Source organism: Taudactylus pleione, unplaced genomic scaffold (assembly GCF_031769625.1).
Source record: "Taudactylus pleione unplaced genomic scaffold, aTauple2 ptg000484l, whole genome shotgun sequence".
Lineage (NCBI taxonomy): Eukaryota > Metazoa > Chordata > Amphibia > Anura > Myobatrachidae > Taudactylus > Taudactylus pleione.
This window is the reverse complement of record NW_028284886.1, coordinates 2,388,823-2,413,823: the sequence shown is the minus strand read 5'-3', so window position 1 is coordinate 2,413,823 and position 25,001 is coordinate 2,388,823. Positions and strand designations below refer to the sequence as shown.

At 44.0% G+C, this 25,001-nt stretch overlaps 1 protein-coding gene across 3 annotated transcripts in view; it reads right to left on the bottom strand.

The window, feature by feature from the left end:
- Positions 1 to 25,001, bottom strand: part of FANCA (FA complementation group A) — a 157,119-nt gene that overhangs the window by 111,779 nt on the left and 20,339 nt on the right. For 2 of the 3 annotated variants that reach the window (XM_088449420.1, XM_088449419.1), the window contains exons 7-18: positions 23,923 to 24,035; positions 23,380 to 23,462; positions 23,260 to 23,293; positions 21,961 to 22,027; positions 21,731 to 21,843; positions 14,621 to 14,722; positions 13,002 to 13,078; positions 11,285 to 11,426; positions 7,860 to 7,993; positions 7,644 to 7,754; positions 7,424 to 7,519; positions 7,279 to 7,338 (exon numbers count right to left, since the gene is read on the bottom strand). In XM_088449420.1, the coding sequence (XP_088305546.1) occupies positions 7,279 to 7,338; positions 7,424 to 7,519; positions 7,644 to 7,754; positions 7,860 to 7,993; positions 11,285 to 11,426; positions 13,002 to 13,078; positions 14,621 to 14,722; positions 21,731 to 21,843; positions 21,961 to 22,027; positions 23,260 to 23,293; positions 23,380 to 23,462; positions 23,923 to 24,035 (1,132 nt within the window). The remainder of the gene's footprint in view (positions 1 to 7,278; positions 7,339 to 7,423; positions 7,520 to 7,643; positions 7,755 to 7,859; positions 7,994 to 11,284; positions 11,427 to 13,001; positions 13,079 to 14,620; positions 14,723 to 21,730; positions 21,844 to 21,960; positions 22,028 to 23,259; positions 23,294 to 23,379; positions 23,463 to 23,922; positions 24,036 to 25,001) is intronic. The other variant, XM_088449421.1, reaches the window with a different exon arrangement.

Genomic DNA, 25,001 nt, shown 5'->3' with positions numbered 1-25,001 from the left:
GAATACAGATTGTGTGCAGAAATACCTTGACATAAGTTGACATGAAGTATAAGGTAAATACCAAAAGGATATGTTGGATGTATAGAGTGATCAGGAATTAAGGTTATAAAATTGATGAAACATCAAAGTGATGAGAACATGGCTAAGATAAACAAATGAGAAGCCAAATGAAAACAGTGTGGGGTAATGAGTATTCAATAATAATGCTGAGATATGTATTTATACATAGAGAATAAGTGTATGTGGAGATGGTGGGAGAGAAAAAAGTGTAAAAAAATATATAAAAATATATATATTAAGAAATATGTGAAATATCAAGTTTAAGAATTGGTCACTAAAATACTAAAATGATGTCTGTGTTGGAGTTAAGCTTCCAATGATCGTCCATTGCTGCTTGCATATAAAAATTAGTCAGACATGACATAAGTTTTAATGAAAAAATACCTCTCAGAGAAAGATACTGTAGTTGATCATTTCATTGAGTCCATTAGGGCTCACAGTATTGAGTCTAAAGGTCCAGTTGCTTTCCCTCTGTAGTAATATTTTTGTCAGGTTGCCACCTCTTATGCCCAATCTAATATGTTCTAGCCCAAAGGCTTTCAGATGTTGTGTTGTTCCATTGTGGTATTTTAAGAAGTGTCTGGCGACTGATGTCAGTTTCTACATTTTAGTGAGGACGCTTCTTGCTTTTTTGATATTCCCCACGTGTTCTAAGATTCTCTGTTTAAAGATGCGACTTGTCATGCCTATGTACCTAAGGTTGCAACTGCACTCCAAGCAGTATATAACCCCCATAGCATCACAGTTGATAAATTGTGTTAGCATGATAGTCTGGCCATATCTATCGATAACGTTATCTTTTTTGGTGATATAGCCACAGGCTTTACACTTACCACATGGGTAAGTACCTTTTAATTTCATCTGCCTTCTGGGATTTCCTACAAAATGGCTCTTTACCAGTCTATCCCTGAGATTTGGGGATCTTCGCCAGCTAAAGGTGGGTTTACTCTCCAGAGAATTTCTCAGATCATCATCCATGAGTAAGACATGCCAATGTCGTGTGACGATTTCCTGCAATTCTCGCCACTCATTACAGTAATTTGTAATGAAACGTACTTGGTTTTTTGTTTCACTAGATTTGTTGTTGGAGAAGATCAGGGTCTGTCTATCCGTTTTGAGAGCCTGGTATTAGGCACTCTTAATCATTTTCCTACTATAACCTCTGCTTAGGAGGTGTTCAGAAAGACCTTGACTTTTGCGCAGAAAGGTCTCATCAGTTGTGCAATTTCTTCTGAGTCTCAGAAACTCACCCTTAGGTAAGTTTTTGATAGTAGGCGGAAAGTGAGCACTATTGCAATGAAGAAGACTATTCGTAGCTGTTTCTTTTCTGAATAGTTCTGTTTGTAGGTATCCATTCTCATTAGTAAAGAGGTGAAGATCAAGAAAGGTAGCATTATCTCTGCTAAAGGTATATGTAAGTTTCAAATTTATTGAGTTTTTGTTCAACTCCTGGATAAAGGTAAGTAGGTCGTTCACATCTCCCTGCCATATCATAAAGATATCATCAATATATCTTAGCCAGGTGGTTATATGGCTGGTAAATCGTTCATTCGACTCTTTGAAGACAATTTCCCTCTCCCACCAACCGAGGAACAGGTTGGCATATATCGGTGCACATGCTGCACCCATCGCCGTTCCTCGGATTTGGAGGAAGAATTTGTCATCAAATGTAAAGAAATTTTTGTAAAAGGATGAACTCCAATAAATCCAGTAAGAACTTTTTAAACTCGTCCATCCCCTCCATCTGTAGGAAATATCGAATTGCTGAGATGCCGATGTCATGTTGGATACTCGTGTACAAAGATTCCACATCTAAAGTGACCAATAATTGGTTTTCTTCAAGTTGTACATCATGTATCTTTTTGAGGACATCCCTAGTATCTTGGACATAGGATGGTAAGGTATCGACGTGATGTCGTAAGTGTTGGTCTAAAAAGATACTGGCTTGTTCAGATAGTCCCCCAATTCCCGAGACAATTGGTCATCCTGGAGGGTTGTGAATGTTTTTATGCACTTTGGGTAGCATGTAAAAAGTGGGTGTTTTAGGTTTGTCCACAATTAAAAAGGCGTGTTCTTGTTTGGTAATGACGCCTTTTGTGAAAACATCTTTGACAAGTTTATGATATAGTAAATTATATAGTTCTGTGGGATTGAAAATCATTTGTTTATAGCAGGTTTTATCATATAATAATGATTAAGAGTGCCTAATACCAGGCTCTCAAAACGGATAGACAGACCCTGATCTTCTCCAACAACAAATCTAGTGAAACAAATAACCAAGTACGTTTCATTACAAATTACTGTAATGAGTGGCGAGAATTGCAGGAAATCGTCACACGACATTGGCATGTCTTACTCATGGATGATGATCTGAGAAATTCTCTGGAGAGTAAACCCACCTTTAGCTGGCGAAGATCCCCAAATCTCAGGGATAGACTGGTAAAGAGCCATTTTGTAGGAAATCCCAGAAGGCAGACGAAATTAAAAGGTACTTACCCATGTGGTAAGTGTAAAGCCTGTGGCTATATCACCAAAAAAGATAACGTTATCGATAGATATGGCCAGACTATCATGCTAACACAATTTATCAACTGTGATGCTATGGGGGTTATATACTGCTTGGAGTGCAGTTGCAACCTTAGGTACATAGGCATGACAAGTCGCATCTTTAAACAGAGAATCTTAGAACACGTGGGGAATATCAAAAATGCAAGAAGCGACCTCACTAAAATGAAGAAACTGACATCTGTCGCCAGACACTTCTTAAAATACCACAATGGAACAACACAACATCTGAAAGCCTTTGGGCTAGAACATATTAGATTGGGCATAAGAGGTGGCAACCTGACAAAAATATTACTACAGAGGGAAAGCAACTGGACCTTTAGACTCAATACTGTGAGCCCTAATGGACTCAATGAAATGATCAACTACAGTATCTTTCTCTGAGAGGTCTTTTTTCATTAAAACTTATGTCATGTCTGACTAATTTTTATATGCAAGCAGCAATGGACGATCATTGGAAGCTTAACTCCAACACAGACATCATTTTAGTATTTTAGTGACCAATTCTTAAACTTGATATTTCACATATTTCTTAATATATATATTTTTATATATTTTTTTACACTTTTTTCTCTCCCACCATCTCCACATACACTTATTCTCTATGTATAAATACATATCTCAGCATTATTATTGAATACTCATTACCCCACACTGTTTTCATTTGGCTTCTCATTTGTTTATCTTAGCCATGTTCTCATCACTTTGATGTTTCATCAATTTTATAACCTTAATTCCTGATCACTCTATACATCCAACATATCCTTTTGGTATTTACCTTATACTTCATGTCAACTTATGTCAAGGTATTTCTGCACACAATCTGTATTCACATTTGTATACACTTTTCTAGAATATATCACTGTCGTCACATCACCATTCATATATTTATTAATTATTTATTATCTACTCATTATTATTGTTATTATTGTTGTTATTATTATTGTTAATATTTTTATATATTTTTTTATTATCTTTATATTTATATATATATTTTTTTTTTTAATATTTATATTTTTATTTTGGTATCATTCTCTTTATTCTAATCACTTTATACACACTTATTTATATCTACTATTTATATATCTGTATGTTTGGTATTAGCATTTTTGCATAACTATTTTTGCTGCAAGACAGACACTTCAGCTACTAGTCAGGTTTTCCACCTTAGCCTGTTAGCCTGATCGTTATGAGCTTCATCTAACCCAAACACTCCCCCCTCCTATGACTCACTCCCTCCTGTTGCTGTGGACCAATAGAGGGAGTTAACACTTGGACCTATTGACAAGGGTATTGCATCTGCAACACACAGCAGCTGCTCTCCCATTGGTCATAACGCAGGTTAAAGATCACCTGTGTATCACAGTCCACATGCATCTGACTGAGGAAGTGACATTTTCTTTATTCTAATCACTTTATACACACTTATTTATATCTACTATTTATATATCTGTATGGTTGGTATTAGCATTTTTGCATAACTATTTTTGCTGCAAGACAGACACTTTAGCTACTAGTCAGTTTTTCCACCTTAGCCTGTTAGCCTGATCGTTATGAGCTTCATCTAACCCAAACACTCCCCCCTCCTATGACTCACTCCCTCCTGTTGCTGTGGACCAATAGAGGGAGTTAACACTTGGACCTATTGACAAGGGTATTGCATCTGCAACACACAGCACCTGCTCTCCCATTGGTCACAACGCAGGTTAAAATCACCTGTGTATCACAGTCCACATGCATCTGACTGAGGAAGCGACAGTGAAACGCGCGTCTCAGACCCGCGAATTCGGCTGTGTACAGGCGGGATTCGTCATGGCAGCATACTGACAGGCTCTTCTAGTGGCAGATTTTCTATACTACACACCGGCTCCCTGGAGGTGAGCGCTCAGGTACTTTTCATACTACACTTTCTTTAGCGCACTGAGTGGCTTTATTTAACAGAGACAAGTTTGTGACCCTGCAATACCTTTAGGGCAACAGAGCTCCACTTGTCCTGTACTAGCCATAGTGCAGCTACCCTCATACTCTTTCTTCCTATCACTGCATATGCGATCTGGGTTTCCCACCACTCACCACTACCTTTGGTATATGACTGGCAGCAGCACAGATCGCAAACCTATGCTGTGTTGTTTCATTACGATAACTATTGTCTCTATGAGTACTCTCATTGGGGTGCTCCTATTAGAGGTTCCTGCAATGTTTACACCAGGACCTTCTTTTTAACGCAGTCCAAAAGCAGATACTCATTGTACTTATTCCCTACCCTGGGAGTACCTATATAGTACGCTCACATGCCATTGAATGGTTATACAATGGCATGCAGCAGCTGCTATTTTGTAAACTCCACATAAAGGAGTAGCTTTACTTTTTCCTATAACCTTACTGTCTACAAGTACCTGGGTGGCATCACAGGCGACCTACGTGTGATCTGCCTCTCATTACAACCTGTGATTTACTTATATTCATTTTGATATTTGCAGGGTCAGCTATTATTTCATCTGACCCCCTTATCATTGTATTTCTCTGATTACTGTTCAGTGTTATTGTGCTGTGATATCTCACGTAACCTATATTGAATATTGTATGGTTATTATCACATTCTTTTCTAGAAGATTTGCTTGTATGCTTCTGCCGTAATTCTGATTAGCCATTGTGCTATGACGACATTATGAGGTCATTGAACTAGTATATGTTTTATATAGGTCTCAATATTGTATGAGACAGAGAATTATAGACCTATTTGTAATATTTCACTTAGCTTTACATAATTGTGATAAGTATTGTATTATATGTTGTCTTATGTTCTATGTATGTTCGTGTTCTGCTTGTGATAATTTATAGCTGTTATTCCAACAGTAATGCCAATAAGTAACAGGCTCAGACTTGTTTTTGGTATTTTAAAATATATCTAATAAAAGTTATTTTTTATATATTATTCTTATTATAACCTTTACATTCGAGTGCCCCCAACAAGAGAGTTTTCTTCTTCTTCCCCATACTACGTTTATCTATACTCTCATGGGGAGCACCTCCACACTTGATAATATTTTTGCTTGACACCTATACTAGGGTTTGATATTTATAATTGTGGATTTTCATTATTCTTTTGACTAATTATATACAATATATTATATCCTGTGCTCAAACTATATCCCCCTATTCCCCCCCTTCCCTGGTCATTTATGTATAAACTGTAAGTTGCCAGTAAAGAATCAGCCTTTTGCCATTCTCTCAATGTACGAGATTCCAGCTCCAAGGTGCTGGAGGGGCTCCTGGGAAGGAAACCATTTATGTTCTGAGTAGATGATCTGACAAGCAAGTTAAGTGTTAATAATTAACTTTTTCTTTTACTTTGTAATAAATGTATTTTTAACTAATATATGTTTGTGTGGCTTGATTAATGTCTTTGTATCCAAGAATCTTATCTCGTTCCCCTAAGAACAACTGCATATCATGTTGGATAAAAATCCCAACTTTCAATGATTTATCATTTTTGCAGGGTTTGCACGGTGTCATGTAAATGCCATGGCAACCACAGTCACATGGCCCATGATGTAGTTAGCAGAGAGGATTTGAAACACCATTCTGAGCTCTATCTGCACTGTAAAATCATCGCTTTCTTGTTCTTTCGTGTTGCGAGTGACAGGCACAGACATGAACCACCACGTTCTGTAGTTCTGCAACCCACAAGCTGCCGGACAATCGCCGCAGTCCCATCGCATGATCCTGCTGCAGCGAAGAGAAAGATCATCTCTTTAGTGGTCTACAAATTTGCTCCCTGCATCTTATATTGCAGGGAGCTCCAATGTAGCACTCCAACAGTAGTTGCAGCCATACTATCTTTTGTCAGAATCGGTTTTCCTGTTCTGAGTTACTTCTGGCGTGACCACTGAATGGATACTGACCTAATCTTTTGTTAAAGCCCCGATCTATGCCTGAATACTGAGCCTGTACTGATTTTATCTGCCAGCTGCCTGCTTTAGAATCTGCCTGGACACTGACCTTGTCTGCTAGCTGCCTGCCCAGGACTCTGTCAAGATACTGGCCTGGCCTGTTAGCCACCTACCCTAATCTCTGTATGGGTACTGCATCCTGCAGTGCCAGTCCTTCAACTTGGTTACGCTACCCTTCTCTGGAAGAGCTGGATACATGCTGTCACATGAATCCCACAGAGAATGCTGGTGAGACCTGTTTTAGTTACCTGTTCTGACCACGGTTCACCACTGTCAGTTATGTCAGACTCCAATATATCTTGCGTCAATGTTAGAGATGGCATAAGCCCCTACTACTAAGTATTAAGTCCTGGTGGAAACAGAGTATTGGTAAGTATGCTGCGCTCTATGAAAAAGGGGCCTGCTTATAGGTGCACCTAGTTCTAGACGACTCATTCCAGCTCCTGCCGTTTGGCTTCACATTTCCCTTTTGACATCATGACATGCTGTGTGTCTGAGTATGTGACTTGCAGCCATGCTTGTCTGAGCTGAACAGAGATTTTCAAAAGGAGATAATGACCTGTAGGGGGATGGCTGAGATAAATGCTAAAAGGGTACTTAACTAGTTATTTAATGGGAGAAAGACTTCTGATCTTAAAGCAGCAGTAGAAGGGTTATCACTTTTACTAATATACCACAGAATGAAGGTGCTCTACTATACCTGGTCTTTATCTAATCCTGCTGAAAGGTCCTCATACAAGCCCATGTCTTCAATGGAAACCTGCAAACAGATAAACAATGCATACAGTGTAAATGACTACAAAATAATCATCCAGCTCTCTACTAACAAATTCCAGGGGTGGCACCTTCATGTCTGCAAGTCGGGTCTTGGCCAACGTGATGTACTCCATCAGCAAAGAACGAAATTTCGTTGGCACAAATGGTGGATGGAGAATATGCACCTGAAAGGATTTGGAAAGTCGTATATGAATATGTAGTATGCATCACAATATATAGCACATTTTGGATAAGTGAACAAAGTGGGGGCTATAAACAAAGTACAAAAAATAAAACTGTACATCTCACCTTTAAGTACTGTGGTGATTCATAGGGTACCAGGTCAGAGAGAAATTTTAACAGGAAAACCAATGACTTCTTGGTGGTGCCCTGGTGTGAGCTGACAGCGCCGAAAGTGCACTAAAAAAAGACAAAAACTTCAGCTATTTCTGATAAATTATTCTACTCTGATATCCCACAAAAAGAGTAAACACACACACCACCCAAAACCAGAAGCTTGCTGACCTTGAACCACTCCATGTATGAGATGAAAGCGGCAGGACCCTCTAACGCTGCTTGCCGAGCAATGAGGAAGGCCGTGATCAAATACTCCAGCTCATAACTTTCAAAGGCTTGTGACAGGAGACGGCCCAAAAGATCTGGAGCAAGGCAAGAGCAACAAAGGTAAAGTGGATTTATAAACTTATTTCAAAAAGCCATGCTGTCACATTGGCCAAGATTTAACTTTTCTAGCCTCTAGGCGAATATTGCTGAACCTATATAACTTTACTTTTTTTTAAAAGAGAAAATAAAAGAGACAAGAAGGAAAAATAAATAAAGAAAAAAGTCTACAGAAAAGTTCAATGAGAACACTGTAGAATCCAACAAAAAAATGAGACACACAGATGATAAAAACAAAGATAAATCTAAACAGACTAACCCAAAATCTAGAAATTTTAGAAAAAAAACTGTGCCAGTGGAACATATAACTATCTATAGTCCAAAATGTATTGATTAATCAATAGAGGAATGGCTATATTAAACATACCAATTTATTACTAAACATATACATATATACTGATATGGACTGGCACTCCAAGTAACGTGCATAACTTCTGCCGATGCCCTCACAGCAAATCAATGGTAGAAGACAAAAAGTGCGGCACTCATGGCATGTGACAAAAAATGACAAGACGCGGTGTCTAGAATCAACGTTTCAGTTCAATGAGAACTTTTTTCAAGATATATATCTAATATATATATATATAAACACTTACAATAATGGTAGCAGCATAAGAAATTGAGCAAGTTGAAAGAATATACACATAAAAAACCACAATAAAAAGTATTGGTAAATAAAAAGACTTTTAGCCTTAATCACATGTAGAATAGTATAAACATCGGGGACTCCTGTGATAAATAATATCGATATGTAGATAGTTAAGTCTTTTTGGGATATCAATGTAGTTGTTTTCAGAGAGAAAGTCCATATTTATATTTCAAATAGCGAGCTTGGATAAATCACTGATTTTACCTCACAAGCTCAGATTTTGATAACATTTGGTATATGTAGAGTATATATGTAGTCTAAGAAAAATACAAAATATTATTTAAATATATCATGCCATTTCCAAAATCTGTCAAAAACGCACAACCAGCATATTTTCAAATCACCATAGCAGCTCTACTAATTAAGATAGAGAGATGGGAGTGGTGTCATTTTACTTTGCTTTTTATGCCATTTCCTATGATATACAACACAATAAGCTTTGTGAGGAAAATCATTTCCCAAATTCAAACTGAATTTTTTGATCATGATTATCTCAAAAAGCGCGTCAACAAAAAAGTTCTAAAAATTTGGGTTCATAGTTAAAAATATATTTAAAGTAAGGTAGTTTATTAAAAAAAAGCTGGGTGTATTACAAGCACTAATAGGTAATAATAGATTTGATGGCTTCATTAGCTTAATTATATAAATCAAGTTGAATAGAAATACTTGACATTGTGTTAGTCAGTCAACAATGTTAGCTGAAGATAGTTTGACAATGCCTCAGTGGTTTTTAAAGTGTCATCAGGAGACATGACATAGTACATCAGGCTTCCTTGGGTAGAAGAATGATGGTGAAGGTCCAGCTGGATGAAGGAAGGTCAATTTAAATTCGTCTTTATCTTCATTCTTGACCATCACAGAAGCAAGCCACCATTTCTTGTTATACACAATGGTTATATAGTTATTTATTTGTGTCAACTGGAGTTTGTCTAGAGATCTTGTAACGAATACTGTAGATGATGTTGTGGCCTTAGAAAAGGTTTTCACAGATATTTTTGATGTACTTGAATCAACAGGTATAAAAGCATGATACTGTTGTGTTCCCTGAATAGTTACTGACCGGCTGAAACGGTCATTCAAAAATGTTTCAGACTCAATATAGTCTTCTCGCTTGTGAATGTCAAACTAATTCCAGATATATTTTCTACTGCCCATTCATAAAGTTGGAGAGGCGTGAGGATTTGGTTTTCATATGGACGTTGTAGGCTGGCTCTAACTGCCAGTCTCTTGACTGTGCCGCCAACTCCATCACAGAGGCCTTTCCCATGCGCCGTGGCCTGCAATACTGAGCACGATTCCTGACCATTGATTCATGAGAACAATGACTCATGAGCATGATTCATAAACAATGTGTTAACATTATTGAAGATCATTATTTATTTTCTTGCAAGCATCATTCATTGTTTTTTTAGTTAATAAAGTCAAATAGGAACTTTTATAATTAGGCCTACAATATTTGAATTTTTGTAATTTCTTTTAATTACTTTTTGACAATCTCTACATGCGAGAATGTATAATATCTATATTATATATTCTCACATGTAGATATTGACAAAAAGTAATTAAGAGAATTTACATTTAATTCAAATATTGAGTGTTGGGCTAATTTTAGTTGTTCCCTCATATAACTGGATTTATAAGTAGGCCCTGATTTTTTCAAACGTAGTGCCTACTCCAGTTTAAAATCATTTTTAACAATGAACCCATTATCCTCCCACTTTTAAATTTTTAAAAACTATTTAAAATTAGTATAGACTATTTCCAGAAATGTTTTAAACTTTTTTGTCGACGCATTTTTTGAGATAATCATGATAAAAAAATTTAGTTTGAATTTGGAAAAAGATTTTCCTCACAAAGCCTATTGTGTTTGTATATCATAGGAAAGGGAATACAAAATACAGTAAAATTACACCACTCCCTTTCTAGCTTAATTAGGAGAGCTGCTATGGAGATTTGAAAATATGTACGTTTTTGACAGATTTTTGAAAGCTTTACATATTTTGGAAATGGCATGAGATATTTAAATAAAATTTTGTATTTTTCTTAGACTGCATATATGCTCTCCTTATACCAAATTTGAACAAAATCTTAACAAAAAAGTGTGTTGATTTGACACAAAATGGCCCTATATCTATATAGTTATATGTTCCACTGGCGCAGTCTTTTCCTAACATTTGGTCAAATCTTTGCCTACGGACTTTTGGCAATAAGTCCTTAAAGGCACGCTGCAGGTGGGATATATATTTACTTAAATCATTTATTTCATTAAGCTTATTTAAAACATTTTGGTTACTACTGATCTTTGACCAGAATAAGAGATTATTTCACCCAATAACTCTTAGCTCCAGGATTTGGAATGTTTTACACTCTCTGTGTAACCCAAAAGCTAAACATTATCTACTACTTCAAAATGTGGAGGTATTGCCCATATAAGTCACTGAGATTCTAGCTTTCATTTAGTAGAAAGTAATGATATCTAGAATCCAATTGGTTGCTCTGGTTGCACCTCCACTTGTCCTCCTTAGAAGGTTTGACAAAAATTTGTGCCGCAACCATGGATCCAGACATGAGGGACCTCAGATCAGTGTATAAGCACCACATTCTTTGGCATCCTCCTCACCTTTCACCAGCTGCTGAGCCTCAAACTGGCAAATGACCAGGCAGGAGACGCAGGATAAAACATGGTGCCAGTTGACCTCCTGTGTGTCCAAAACTCTCTGTATGTGGGAAGTTAACTTTTCAGGTCTGAGCAAAACAAACAACTGTGTGGAAACAAAGGAGAAAGTTGCGTTCAGGGTCATCGTCTGGACCAAATGAGATGGACATTTATTTTATTTTATATTTTTTTGCTTTCAGCCTCCAACTTTATAACATGATGAGCTATATATATCCAATTGGAGAGCTGCAGTCAGGGAGATTTTGCACACACAATAACACACATGCACACCAACCAGGGGTGATGACATCATAGCTCCTGAGGAAACATACAGTGCATTCACAGGTGTGTGCTGATGTCATCGCACACACGACTTCCAAGCAAGCTGGGAGGACAGGGGGAGCTTTAGAACAAGAACGAGTGTCCTCAGTAGCGTTCTCTTCTTTTAAAGATGGTGGACGCAGCCAGAGGCATCTCCCCCCTTCCACCGACATCTTCAACAATTTTGGGATTAAGGCAATATGTAAACTTTATATGGGGGACACGATCATTACATATGGTATATATATGCAATATATATGGTACATAGGGCCTGATTCAGATACGGACGGAAATCCTGTCTCGACTGCAATTGCGTACGGAGCAGACTTGCAAAATTATGCTCATGACTTAGCTGATGTCTGGTGCGCGGAGATGCCCACCTCCGGCTTATGTACAAATGCAGAAATAACAGTCGCCCACAGAAACTTCCGAGTAGGCCTATGCTGTCTCAGACTCAGCAGGTCTCCGAGACGCCGGGGTCTTTTTCAGCTGTGAATTAATTTGCAGACACCACTCACTAGTGCACGCCCTGAAACCGGTCCCGACATGCCTGCGTTTTATAAACCACCCACCATTACCTCCCCCAAACACTGACTGCCTGTCAATTTGCGAATAAATCCAGTCTGATTCAGACCCGCTCGCTAGGATTCGTTTGCTCGTAGCTACCAATGGTTCGCATTGTGCGCATGCATCGCAGTGCGCGAACCAGTACGAGAGATCGGGAAGCGTTCACTGCTGCGCATAGACAGCCCAGCAGAGTGAGTGACAGGAGAAGCAGTTTTTGGGTGGTGACAGGGGCTGGCCAGTAGAAACGGAGGTGTGGAGGTGCGAACGCAGGCGTGCCTGTGCGTCTTAACGCCATTTCAAAGACGTGCATAATTAAGAGGCAGCGTCATCATTGTACAAGTCACCTGGCTTGAGTTTACACTGAAGTGCTCGCAGTGCTTGCGGCAGCGTATAGTCAACCACAAGCGCTGTGATCACATCCGATGTACCGATGGTTACATACACTTCCTGGAGATGACGTGCGCGTGGGCGTCTTAAGACAGGCTGGTGGGCGTCTGCATACACAATGCGATAGCACGCCAAGACATAGTGGGCGTACTAATGCCTTGCCGTGCAATCGCCTGCCTTTCCAAATTGGGTGCAAGCGAACGCGACTAGCAAGCGGGTCTGAATCAGGGCCCAAGTTCACGATCTGATGGGGATATAGGAGGAGCACAAACAGTTTTGTATTTATTTAAAGTGCCAAAGTTTTACTGGAGGCTCTATATCCCCTTCGTCCATTACCCTCAACAGGATGAAAAGAAAAACAATTCTATGGGCTAGAATCACTATCTGCACAAGAGCTTACACTCACTTTGCGGTACAAATCTGTCAGCAGTGGGCATGTTTTCACAAAACTCCAACTGCCCTGTCCCCGTATGGCATCAGATGCTATAAAAAAAACAGCAGAACAAAAAAAAAAATCTGATTAGACAAGGATAGAGGACATTACGATTTAATAAAACACCATGTTAGTCATTTGTCACTCCAGTTAAAACGACAATTTTGACAAAATTTTTTTAAACAAAATTAAAATCAAATGCATATAGAAAAAACTTTTTGTTTCAGTGCACCAAACTCCACCTAAGCAGAGGCTGCTGCGGTCTTTTATAATAGCCTACAGCAGATGATGTAAGGCCACAGATCTTTTATCCATATATTTACAAATTCAATGTGTTTGTGCCCAAGGACGCTAGTCTGTTATCATCCAATCCTGCACCATGGGAGAGACATAACAGGCATCTGTATGAACATCTATCTACACACGTCAGTTGCCAACACTCTGCAAACGATCAAGACCATTCAATCAACATCTCCAGACTTTCAAACCTATTCCAAGCCCTAAATTTTATAGTACCAAAAACAAAACTATAAAGATTCCATATAATAAAATGTCATCTGAAATTTAAACTTCTAGTGACTATGGGCCTGATTCAGAGCTGAACGCTCTGACCAGAGTGCTCGCTCTGAATCAGGGCCCTCCTCCCTGAAAATGGAGCGGCCTCCTGGCCGCTCACATAGCTGTGGGTGACCACCCACAGCATATGCGAGCGGCCAAAAAGATGGTCGCGATGGTCTTGACCATCGCGACCATCGGACTTGCGACGGAGACCCTGTGGTAGGGTCTCCCTGCCACAAGCCCTGGAGTGATTTTGGCTCTATCAGAGCCAAAATCACTCCCACTGACATCACTAGTGATGTCAGTGGGGCCGGCCTCAGATGGTAGGCGTTCCCATGGGAACGCCTCCGTCTGGCAGACACGCCCCTGGCACGCCCACCGAAGGGGGCGTGCTGTCAATCAACATCGACAGCACGCCCCCTTTGGTGCGAGACCCGGAGCGATGGGGAGCCCGTTGCTCGCTGGGTCTCGCGCATGCGCACGACGGAGCTCCCTCCGTCGTGCACATGCGCAGTGGGGAACATCGACCCGCTTGCGAGCGTACTGCCGCTCGCGAGCGGGTCTGAATGACCCCCTATATCCTAATACAAACAAAACATGTACAAACCCTATGGCCCTGCACTCCAGTGCTGCAGAGGTTAATAATACTGTAAGTGACCACCTTATATCTAATAGCATATAACAAAACAAATCAACCTCACTTGCGCACTGGATTGTTCCAACAAGTCAACAAAAGTCCATCAAGGGAATTGTCCATCAAGGGACATGGGACTATTCCCTTGATGGACTTTTGTTGACTTGTTGGAACAATCCAGAGCGCAAGTGAGGTTGATTCGTTTTGTTATATCCTAGTGAATATAACTTATTACCTAGCAAAGGGTATATGACACAATCATGGTCTTGGCAAGTGCCTGAAGGTGCCATCATTATGACTACATCTGCAGCGTATCAGCAATTCATTGATCGAAACAGGCAGTCAGATCTCATATAACCGCAAGGAGCATCCGTGTTTCGGTTCATTACATTATACATACCTTGATGTATGTCACAAGCCGTCCAGACTCTCCATTCTATGCTGACTAGTTTGTATTTTCTTTGCTCAAGACTCTTTGATTTATCAAATGTGCCAGCAACATCTGTGTGTGCACAGACACATCAGCTTAGGGAGTTGTACGGCAAATGAATGGGGCACGGCTTAAGAAGCTAAAATTATGCCCTGTTCTTAAATGTTACATTCTTTCATATTGTATTTTGTGTTGTTGATAGTTATTTTGCTGCTATTATTACATATAACTTTCTGCTCAGCCACCTCGGCCTCCTGAGCCCCAAGCTAAACCTTTACCCACGCAGTGAAAGCTTTAAGAGAAACTTTGGATGTGTATAACAAGAGATATGGTAAGAACTTACCTTTGTTATCTCTGTTTCTACGAAGTCCATAGGGTCCACAGGGTTGACCTTGGGGTATAGCTGGATCTGGATCCACGGGCACCACGCAGTTAAAGCTTTGCTGCTCCCAGGATGCACTTGGGTCCGTCCTCCTCTATACCCCGCCCCGGCCACAGGCACCTCAGTTGGTAAGCAGCTAAGGCCGGAGGAGGAGACTAAACAGAGAGAAGGAAGACTGGAACACACAAGAAACCATACTCACAGAAATGGGAGACGGAAAACCGGTGACCAGCCACACAGCCCATTTGAAGCCAGGTGCGTCAGGGCGGGCGCCCTGTGGACCCTATGGACTTCGTAGAAACAGAGATAACAAAGGTAAGTTCTTACCATATCTCTTGTTTTCTACTTCAGGGTCCATAGGGGGTCCACAGGGTTGACCTTGGGGATGTCCCAAAGCAGTTCAACTAAGGGCGGGGACGCTCCTGTGCTGAAAGGAGTACCCGGCGCCCAAAGGATGCATCCTGAGAGGCGAAGGTGTCAAACGCATAAAACCTCAAAAACGTCTGAATTGAAGACCAAGTAGCCGCCTTACACAGCTGAACAGCGGAGGCGCCACGTCTAGCAGCCCAAGAGGGACCCACAGAACGAGTGGAATGAGCCTTAACAGAGGCTGGCACAGGTAAACCCTCCTGCGCATAAGCCTCACAAATAACTGAACGAAGCCAACGGGCTAACGTTTGCTTGTTGGCAGGCCAACCCCTCTTGTGAAAACCGAAGAGGACAAACAAAGAATCCGACTTCCTAACCGAAGCAGTCCGGTCCACATAGATTCTAAGTGCCCGGACCACATCCAAGGAAGCCTCACCAGCAGAAAGATCAGGTGACTGAAAAGCTGGCACAACAAGTTCCTGATTAATGTGGAACTTTGAAACCACTTTGGGCAAAAACTCAGGACGCGTGCGGAGCACTGCCCTGTCCTGGTGAAAAATCAGAAAAGGAGGGCGACAGGAAAGCGCCCCCAATTCTGAAACCCTCCTGGCCGAAGCAATTGCCAGGAGAAAAATGGTCTTAAACGTCAGCCACTTGAGCTCCACCGACTCAAGCGGCTCAAAAGGAGGACCCTGCAAGACCCTCAGTACCACCGTCAAGTCCCACGGAGCCACCGGAGGCACGAAGGGAGGCTGGATCCTGAGAACACCTTGGAAAAAGGTGTAAACATCTGGCAGTGTAGCAATCCGTCGCTGAAACCACACGGACAAAGCAGACACATGAACCTTCAGAGAGGCCAGGCGTAAGCCGAGGTCCAAACCCGATTGAAGAAATTCCAAGATTCTGGAAACCCGGAACACCTGCGGATCATAGTTTCTGGATTCACACCACTGAAAATAAGTGCGCCACACCCTGTGGTAAATCCGCGCGGAGGCAGGCTTGCGTGCCCTAAGCATGGTACCAATCACTGAACTGGAGAAACCCCTAGACCTCAAGACGGCTGTCTCAAGAGCCACGCCGTCAAAGACAGCCGACCCAGATCCGGGTAAAGGCAGGGCCCCTGAGACAACAGGTCCCGACGCTGAGGAAGAAGGTACGGAGCGTCGATGGAGAGGCACCTCAGATCGGAGTACCAAGGACGTCTGGGCCACGCCGGAGCCACCAGCACGAGCGTGCCGCCGTCCTGCTTGAATTTCCGCAGAACCCGAGGAAGTAAGGATATCGGAGGAAACAGATACGCCAGGTGAAACGTCCATTTCACCGACAGAGCGTCTACCAGACAGGCGCCTGCGTCTCTTGTCCTTGACCCGTAAACGGGCAACTTGTGATTGTGACGGGAGGCCATCAAGTCCAGCTCCGGCAGCCCCCACCTGTCCACGAGTAGCTGAAACACCTCTGGGTGAAGCGACCATTCCCCGGGATGCACATCGTGACGGCTGAGGAAGTCCGCCTCCCAATTGAGGACTCCGGGAATGAAGACTGCCGAGATCGCTGGAACGTGACACTCCGCCCAAGCAAGAATGCGAGACACCTCCGACATTGCTGCCCGACTGCGAGTTCCCCCTTGGTGGTTGATGTACGCCACCGTGGTAGCGTTGTCGGACTGCACCTGAACCGCCCTTCCGTGAAGAGCGGGGCCGGACGACTGCAGGGCCCTGTACACAGCCCGCAGTTCCAGGATGTTGATGGGGAGAAGTGCTTCTTCCGCGGACCAACGACCCTGAAGCGATAATGAGCCGGTCACTGCCCCCCAACCCCGAAGACTGGCATCCGTCGTGAGCAGGACCCAGTCCGGGATCCAAAAGGGGCGCCCCTCGACCAGATGCACCGTCTGAAGCCACCAAGCCAAAGACTGCCGAACCTCCGCGGACAACACCAGCATCTGAGAGCGGATCCGGTGAGGTAACCCGTTCCATTCCGATAGAATCAGCGCCTGCAGGGGCCGGGAATGGAACTGGGCAAATTCCACCATGTCGAATGTCGACCCCCATGGACCCCAGAACTCTCATAGCTGAATGGACCGACAGGCGGCAACTGCTCAGGCAACTGTGTATCCGCAGCTGCAGGGAGGAGACCTTCTCTGGAGTCAGGAAAATCCGCTGCTGACGAGAATCCAGCAGGGCTCCCAAATGAACCATCCGCTGTGATGGAATCAGGGAGGACTTCTTCCAGTTTATCAACCACCCGTGTGCTTGAAGACAAGCAATGGTCAGGTGGAGATGTCGAAGAAGCACCTCCGGGGAGCTCGCCAGCAGCAGAAGATTGTCCAGGTACGGCAACAGACGTAGACCCTGACCCCGAAGGTGGGCAGCCATAACCGCCATCACCTTGGTGAACACCCTCGGAGCCGTGGAAAGGCCAAAAGGCAACGCCCGAAATTGGTAGTGATGGTTCAGGATAGCAAACCTCAGATACCGCTGATGTGCCGGTGCTATGGGCACATGGAGATAGGCGTCCTGGATATCGAGGGAGACCATATAATCCCCGGGTTCCATCGCCAGAATGATGGAACGTAACGTTTCCATCCTGAACCTGGGAACTCTGAGGTATCTGTTCAGAGACTTCAAATTCAGGATAGGGCGATGAGAACCATTGGGTTTCTGTACCAGAAACAGAGTAGAATAGTACCCCGTCCCGCGCTGAGACTGCGGAACGGGAACAATGACCCCTGCTTGTAGCAAGAATTCTATAGCTACCTGAATCTGGCCAGCTTTGGTCTTGTCCAGAGAAGGACTCGTACAGAAAAACTGGTGGGGCGGCCTGAACCGAAAAGACAGGGCGTACCCCTGAGAGACTACTTCTCGAACCCAGGCATCCGTGGTGGTATTGTGCCAACACTGGGCGAATTGGAGAAGTCGGCCTCCCACTCTGGGGTCCCCCAGAGAGAGGCCCGTCCCATCAGGCAGCAGGCTTATCCTCCTGCTTGGAAGAAGGGCGTCGAGCACTCCATGCTTGCTTCTTGGGCTTGGGTGCGGCCTTGGTCGCCGAATGTCTCGGGAAGGACTGGCCCTTGGCCTTACCCTGAACCCGAAAGGACCGAAAGGCAGAGCTCCTCACTTTAGCCGGCGCAGAGGCCGAAGGGAGAAAAGCCGACTTGGACTTAGCCAAAGTATCCACTATTCTGTCCAGACCCTTTTTTGAATCTGCATCAGCCCTCCAGGACCTCAGCCACAGGGAGCGCCGAGCAGATACCGCTGCAGCCGACACCCTAGAAGTGAGCAGGCTGGCATCCAAAGACGCTTCCCCAATATAGGAAGCTGCATCCCGCATCTGTCCCACTAACGCTCTCTGGATATCCGGAGCCTCATCAGGAAAGGTATCCTCCAAGGCATTGGCCCATGCCTCAATGGCTTTAGCCACCCAGGAGATAGCCATGGACGGGCGAGCCACCGCCCCGGAAAGAGAATAAATGGACTTTAAACAAGTCTCCACCTTCCTGTCCGTGGGATCCTTCAAAGAGGAGATAGACGGCAATGGCAACGTCGCGCTTTTGATCAAGCGGGTAACGTGGGAATCCACCGCCGGCGGAGTTTCCCATTTCCTGCAATGAGCTTCAGGAAAAGGATAGTTCGCCGCCAACCTCTTCTGTGGATGGAACCTCTTACTAGGTAATTGCCAGGCCGCCGCCATATGATCCGATAATTGATCAGACAGGGGGAACACAGTTGAGGTCACCTTGGCCTTTTTAAAATTAGGAAACTTCGACCTAGGAGCCGGCGCATCATCCTCAACATGTAGGATAGCCCGCACCGCCCTAACTAAGGCTGGAACATTAATGGAAGACTTAGCTTCCACCTCCTGCCCCATGACATCAGAGTCAGAGTCCTCATGGATTTCTCCATCATCTGAGGACACTTCCGAGTCCGACAACTGCGCAGCTAGTGAACTCACAACCGGACGTTTAGACACCCTTGGTGGCACATCACCTTGCAACATGGACTGAAACGCCGAGGATGAAGCCGCCAGACTCTGTACGGAGCTGGATAGAACATCCACCCAAGGCGGAGGCTGCAAAGGCACTACAGACTGACACGACCCTGGGGAAGACTGCACATACACAGGCAGTCCCGAGTAAGGACCCACAGTCTCGGGGAATGGGGGATGGTGGGCTGCGGTAACGCCCTAGAAGGGACCGCTGATGGGACCGATAACCGGTCCGCAATAGACGCCAGCACCTGTGAAAACATCGCCCAAGGAGGGTCCTGTGATACAGGGGGGTTGGAGGGGCCCGGTACCAGCTGGCACCGCCCGCACAGACCATCCTGAGATAAGTCCTCCCCATCAACTCCAGCAGCACAGCGTCTGCAGGAAAATAACACAGGAGCCACAGAGCGCTCAGTCTCCTCATCAGACATGATACCGTAAATCACAAGAAACAGGTATCACCAGAGGAATTACGGTTTTAACACCCGCGCACTCACCAGTATGCGACACAACAGCCCAGATATGGTACTGTGTAGCACACAACAGAATGTGACTGACCCCACAAATACGTGTTTTATATAAGTGAGGGTCTCAGAAAAACGCCCTTCCCCCACACACCTGCCGGGCCGTAGGAGAAGGAAAGGGATAGGTATAAGCTGACAGTAAAGGAGAATAAGTCACAGACAGGCAGCACTAGCAATAGTCACATACAATGCAGAAAAGTTATACTCACTGCACCTTCCGCTACAATCAACCGCCCAGATTCAGTGTCTGGGAGGGCTATAGCGCTGTGTACACTGTCCTTTAGCAGGGGAGAGGTACACAGGGGGACCGGTCCACTTGATACCGCCTGGGAGTCTGCGATGTGCCAGTAAAGATGGCCGCCGGAGACCTCAGAGGAGGAGTGGCCGTAAGATAAGAGCAGCTCAGCGACGCCAGACTGCTAGTTGAAAGGCGCGCTGAGCTGAGGGGAGGAGCCGCTAGACAGGGAAGGCTGCCTCCCCTGGCTAGCAATTAACCCCCGGGTTGCCGGTCCCGCTACCAGCCTGATACCCTGGTGGTCTAGCGGACACGCGGGGTATTCCTCAATTGAGGGGGAGCCCGCCGCCGCCGCTAGCGCCTCCGGTCTGTCCCCAGAGACCGGAGGCTCCTGACTGCATTGAAGTATCCGCGGGCCGCCGCACGCGGCGACCCGCGGCTTACCTGATCCCCATCGCGTCCGGCAGCAGTCAAGGGAGTCCCCAGAGCCCGGCTAGTACAGGCTCTGGGGTCCCGCCGCGATCCCCAGAGCTGTACTGGCGTCGCGGCGCCAGCGGGGAGAAGGAGCAGCAGCGTGGACGTCCTAAAGGACAGTCTGATGCTGCCGCTCTAACAGTGTAAAAAAAGAAGAAAAAAATAAAAAATTTCTCTTTTAAAATAAAGCTTAGGGGCTGCTCCTGCAGCCCCACTGCGACAGGTGACCCGACTCCGGCCGGGCACCAACTAAAACTGAGGTGCCTGTGGCCGGGGCGGGGTATAGAGGAGGACGGACCCAAGTGCATCCTGGGAGCAGCAAAGCTTTAACTGCGTGGTGCCCGTGGATCCAGATCCAGCTATACCCCAAGGTCAACCCTGTGGACCCCCTATGGACCCTGAAGTAGAAAGTAGACATATTTCTCCCCAGGGCTTTTTTGATAGGCGTTATACCAGGCATGACTTGCAGAGTGCACTAGTGCTGAGCATCGGAGGGTGCAGTGGGCAGCAGAGGTGTTCAATGAGTGGAGTCGCACCCACTGGAGAGAGAATCCCGGTCAGCCCCTAGACCCCGGCCCATCCTGCACTGGAGGCAAGCTGCAGGCTTTGCAGACTCATAGCCTCCCACTCTGCAGCCCGCCGGGTAATGGATGAGATGAAGGGTGCACGGTGGGCTGTTGCTTGCCTCCTGTGATGGGGTTCTGCCCACCCGATCCACACACCCTGATCCGCCCGGCTTTAGGGAATGTCTGAGGAGAGCACTGATACAGAGTTAAACATAAAGCAGTTTGCAATGCATATCTTGAGTGAATTAACACTGCCCATGCTCCGAAAGGGAGCGCACATATATGTGGCTCTGCAGGCCCATGTGCATTTTGCACATATCCAGACTCGTGACTGGAGAGGCGGAATGGAGTATGAAGGAGCGTTCTAATGGAGGCAAAGTTCAGAGAGTGCGTGTACATGCAAATGTGGCCCAAGCAGAGAAACTCCCAAGTGTATAGACGCCTGATAGGAACTGTATCTTTTGCACCTACTACAGGACAACCTATTGCACTACGCTACACATAGGACAACCCTGTAGCTGTAGCCTGGGCTTTCATGGACAATACCTTTCAGTTTTGGCTTGTAGACAAGAGTCTGAGTCAGTGTGTGCACAAAGAAACCCTCCAGGGATTCTGGAATCAGACGGGCTCTGTACCTGAGAGCTTTATAGGCAAGTAACCTGCAGAAACACAAGTAAATATAAATAAATAAATATATATATATATATAAAATATGTAACATGTAATATTTATAGCTTTGTTTCAAAGCAGACGTGATGATGCAATTACTTCCATACCAATGTCGCTCGACTCCTGGCTTGTATGACTGATCGTTTTTAGCTTCAGAGATGGCACCAAGTAGCCCTATAACAGAACATATCACTCATTATGATTGGAAATGTATCAGACACAGTGTACCTGGGTCCACAAAAACCCACTAAAGCCGGCTGTACACTGGGCTGGAACTTTGGCCTTTCTGCAATTATGTATTTGTGGCGCATTAGGCCTACACCTTCTTAATTAGCCGGTTGCTTGTATCTGCAACATTGGTTCACACTTCAAATAAGGTGCACATTTTGCCTGGGTGTAGAGCAAGTAACCAGGCAAATACAACTTTCTCTTTCATCCATGGAAGACGCTGGAACCGTGGGGTATAGGTGGAGCTGTAGGAGCCTGGGCACCAAAGAGTTAATGTTAAAACCAGCACAGGGTCCTCCTCCCCTATACCCCACCCCCTGCCTGTAACAGACAGATTTTCTTTCATGTCCGAGGAGCTGGGCACAGGTTTAGTTTTTTTAAGCTAAATTAAGAACGCCCCTTTAAATACAGTCTCCGCCCCCTGGATCTCACTTATATGATCTTCTCCTACCACAGCCCTGATTTTGCATACAGTGCATTCACCTTAAACCTGAACAGCAGCTCTCTCAGCAGTCACTAAATGTTTGCGCCACAGCAGACGCAGTTATCTTCGTGCGCTTCCCCGAAATATAATATTAGTGCAAATGGTATAAGCACTGAAGAAGGCGCAGCTTTGCACAAGACCGGTATTTTAGCTGGGGAGACTACTTTTTTATTCTGCATGGGGTTTGGTATTTTACGTTGACAGTGACCAAGCCGACATACACGTCGACATGGTCATAACTTAGATGGAGAAGGTATCGACATGGTCGTCATTTGGACATTTACCATGTCGACACTGATGAAACGCCCCCAATGTTTTAAGGTAAACCCAACAGTCATGTCGACATTTCAATTTGTCGGCCTCTTCTATGCTGACATTTTGTAGTTGTCGTCATTTATTATGCCGACATCATAAATGGCGACATTCTGATGTCAAAATTATGACTGTCGACAGTTTCCGTCGACAATATGACTGCACATCCTGCATATAGGAGAAAGCAAGAATACAACCTGTCTACACCCACGGATAATCTGCTCCACCATGATAATGCGAGATTGCTATTCCTGCTACACTATTCTCATAAGCTACTGTAAGGTTACATTGCTGACTCTGTAAATTATTTTTTTCCATTGCTTTCAAATATTGTCTTGTAATAACAAAAAGCCTGACTGCCAGAAATCTTCTACACACTTACATGAAAGCATTGTATCCAGGATGGAGCGCGAAATCTGCAACAAGAAAATAGGATTCACTGGCAGAAAGTATTCTTAAAATACACCTGTGGAAATCTAATAATAATAATAAATTGCTTTACATCAATCATTTTGGAGTGTTCAGAATTCTTCCCAGAAATAGCAGACTGACAGAAAGCTCTTCCAATCAGCACAGTCAACAAATCTGTAAATTAAGAAAAAAGCCAAAAATGTGAGGCGGAAAAACACAAATGTTACAAAAGCATGTGCCAATATTAATACATATTTTCTGATTCAACAACAGGGTAATTAAACATTAAGTAATGCATGTTGATTGTTCTAAAATGGCACCTCCAATTCCTTGCGCGTGCCACTGGCTCCAATATGCAAATGAGCGAGGAGACGGGTTTTGTAACACTAGTCTAAAATGAAAGATCACCTTTCCATGGTGATAGGGGGAAGCGGGGTAAATGCACAGACTTCATTATTCTTTTACATTTTCACTACGTAAATCTTATTTCACATTTTAATAAACACGGATTTCTAATTATACTGCTATAGGTTCAATTTAAAATTGCTTCAAGGCAACAATACTGACAACATTCTTAAATATGTAGTGGCTGCATTCCCTATCCTTATGATACATAACATAGTGACAAACGTACTAGATATCACCTGTTCCAGAAACTCCTGATCAGCACTTGAGTGTTCCATGTGCAGGAACAGTGAGCGGATCTGGCTGCAGAACCAGTCCACTGCACGGCGTGGGTCCCTGCAACTGGGAAAACCCAGACCAAGTATTAGAAGATCTGTTTACATTTCTACTATAATTACTGATACCAAACAGGCAATGCCCACTTTTGCCATTGTCAATAAAAAATCAGCTAGGAAACATCACAATGATATGATTCATAATATTTATTATGGTATATAGTTAAGATATGTTGATGGCAGGCTGTATGCGTAGGCAGCAGCTATTCCTGTGTATGAACGTTTTGCTGGACTAATGCTCTACATCACTAGCTAACACAATGCCCAAACTATAAAATATAGGAACATACTGCACCCTATAGAACTGTTGTTTCTCTGTTGTGGAACTAGATATGGAAATGTCAGCTATTTGGTGCCTTGAGACCTTCCCCAAGAACTGAGCCATATAAAGTCTGATGTGGGTGGAATTTAGGGCCTAATTCTGAAATTAACGCTAATGCAATCACAACTGCATTTTCTCATGGATCTCAGTTGCTTAAATATGCTAGTGCCTTCCAAAGCATACAGAGTAAAGGGACACCCACTGCCAACTCCCCGTATCCGCCCTAGGACGCGCAACAGCGTAAACATCAGTAACATCGACGCATATTGGGCCGTCACGCAGCATGTGAAACACTGCGTCTCTCCTGACACGTAAGGAGCTCTCATGCTGCGAAGGAGATCACAACGGCTAATTTATGCAAGCCCATGAAACAGCGTTTAAACAACCCGACACGCCTGCGTTTTTCTAACCACCACACCCCATTACCACCCCCAAAGGCTGACTGCCTCTCACTCACTTTGCGAGAGGTTCCTCTGTACGAGCGTGATAGCAATGCAATCGCTGCACGTACGGTGTTCAAGCACGCACAATGGCAAACAACCGCTCGATCTGCGTGAATCTCAGCATCTGGTCATTAAGGTGGATACACACTTAACAATATATCGCTCATGGAGCATATTGTTAAGTGTTTCGTCTTGTTTGCCCGGGCTC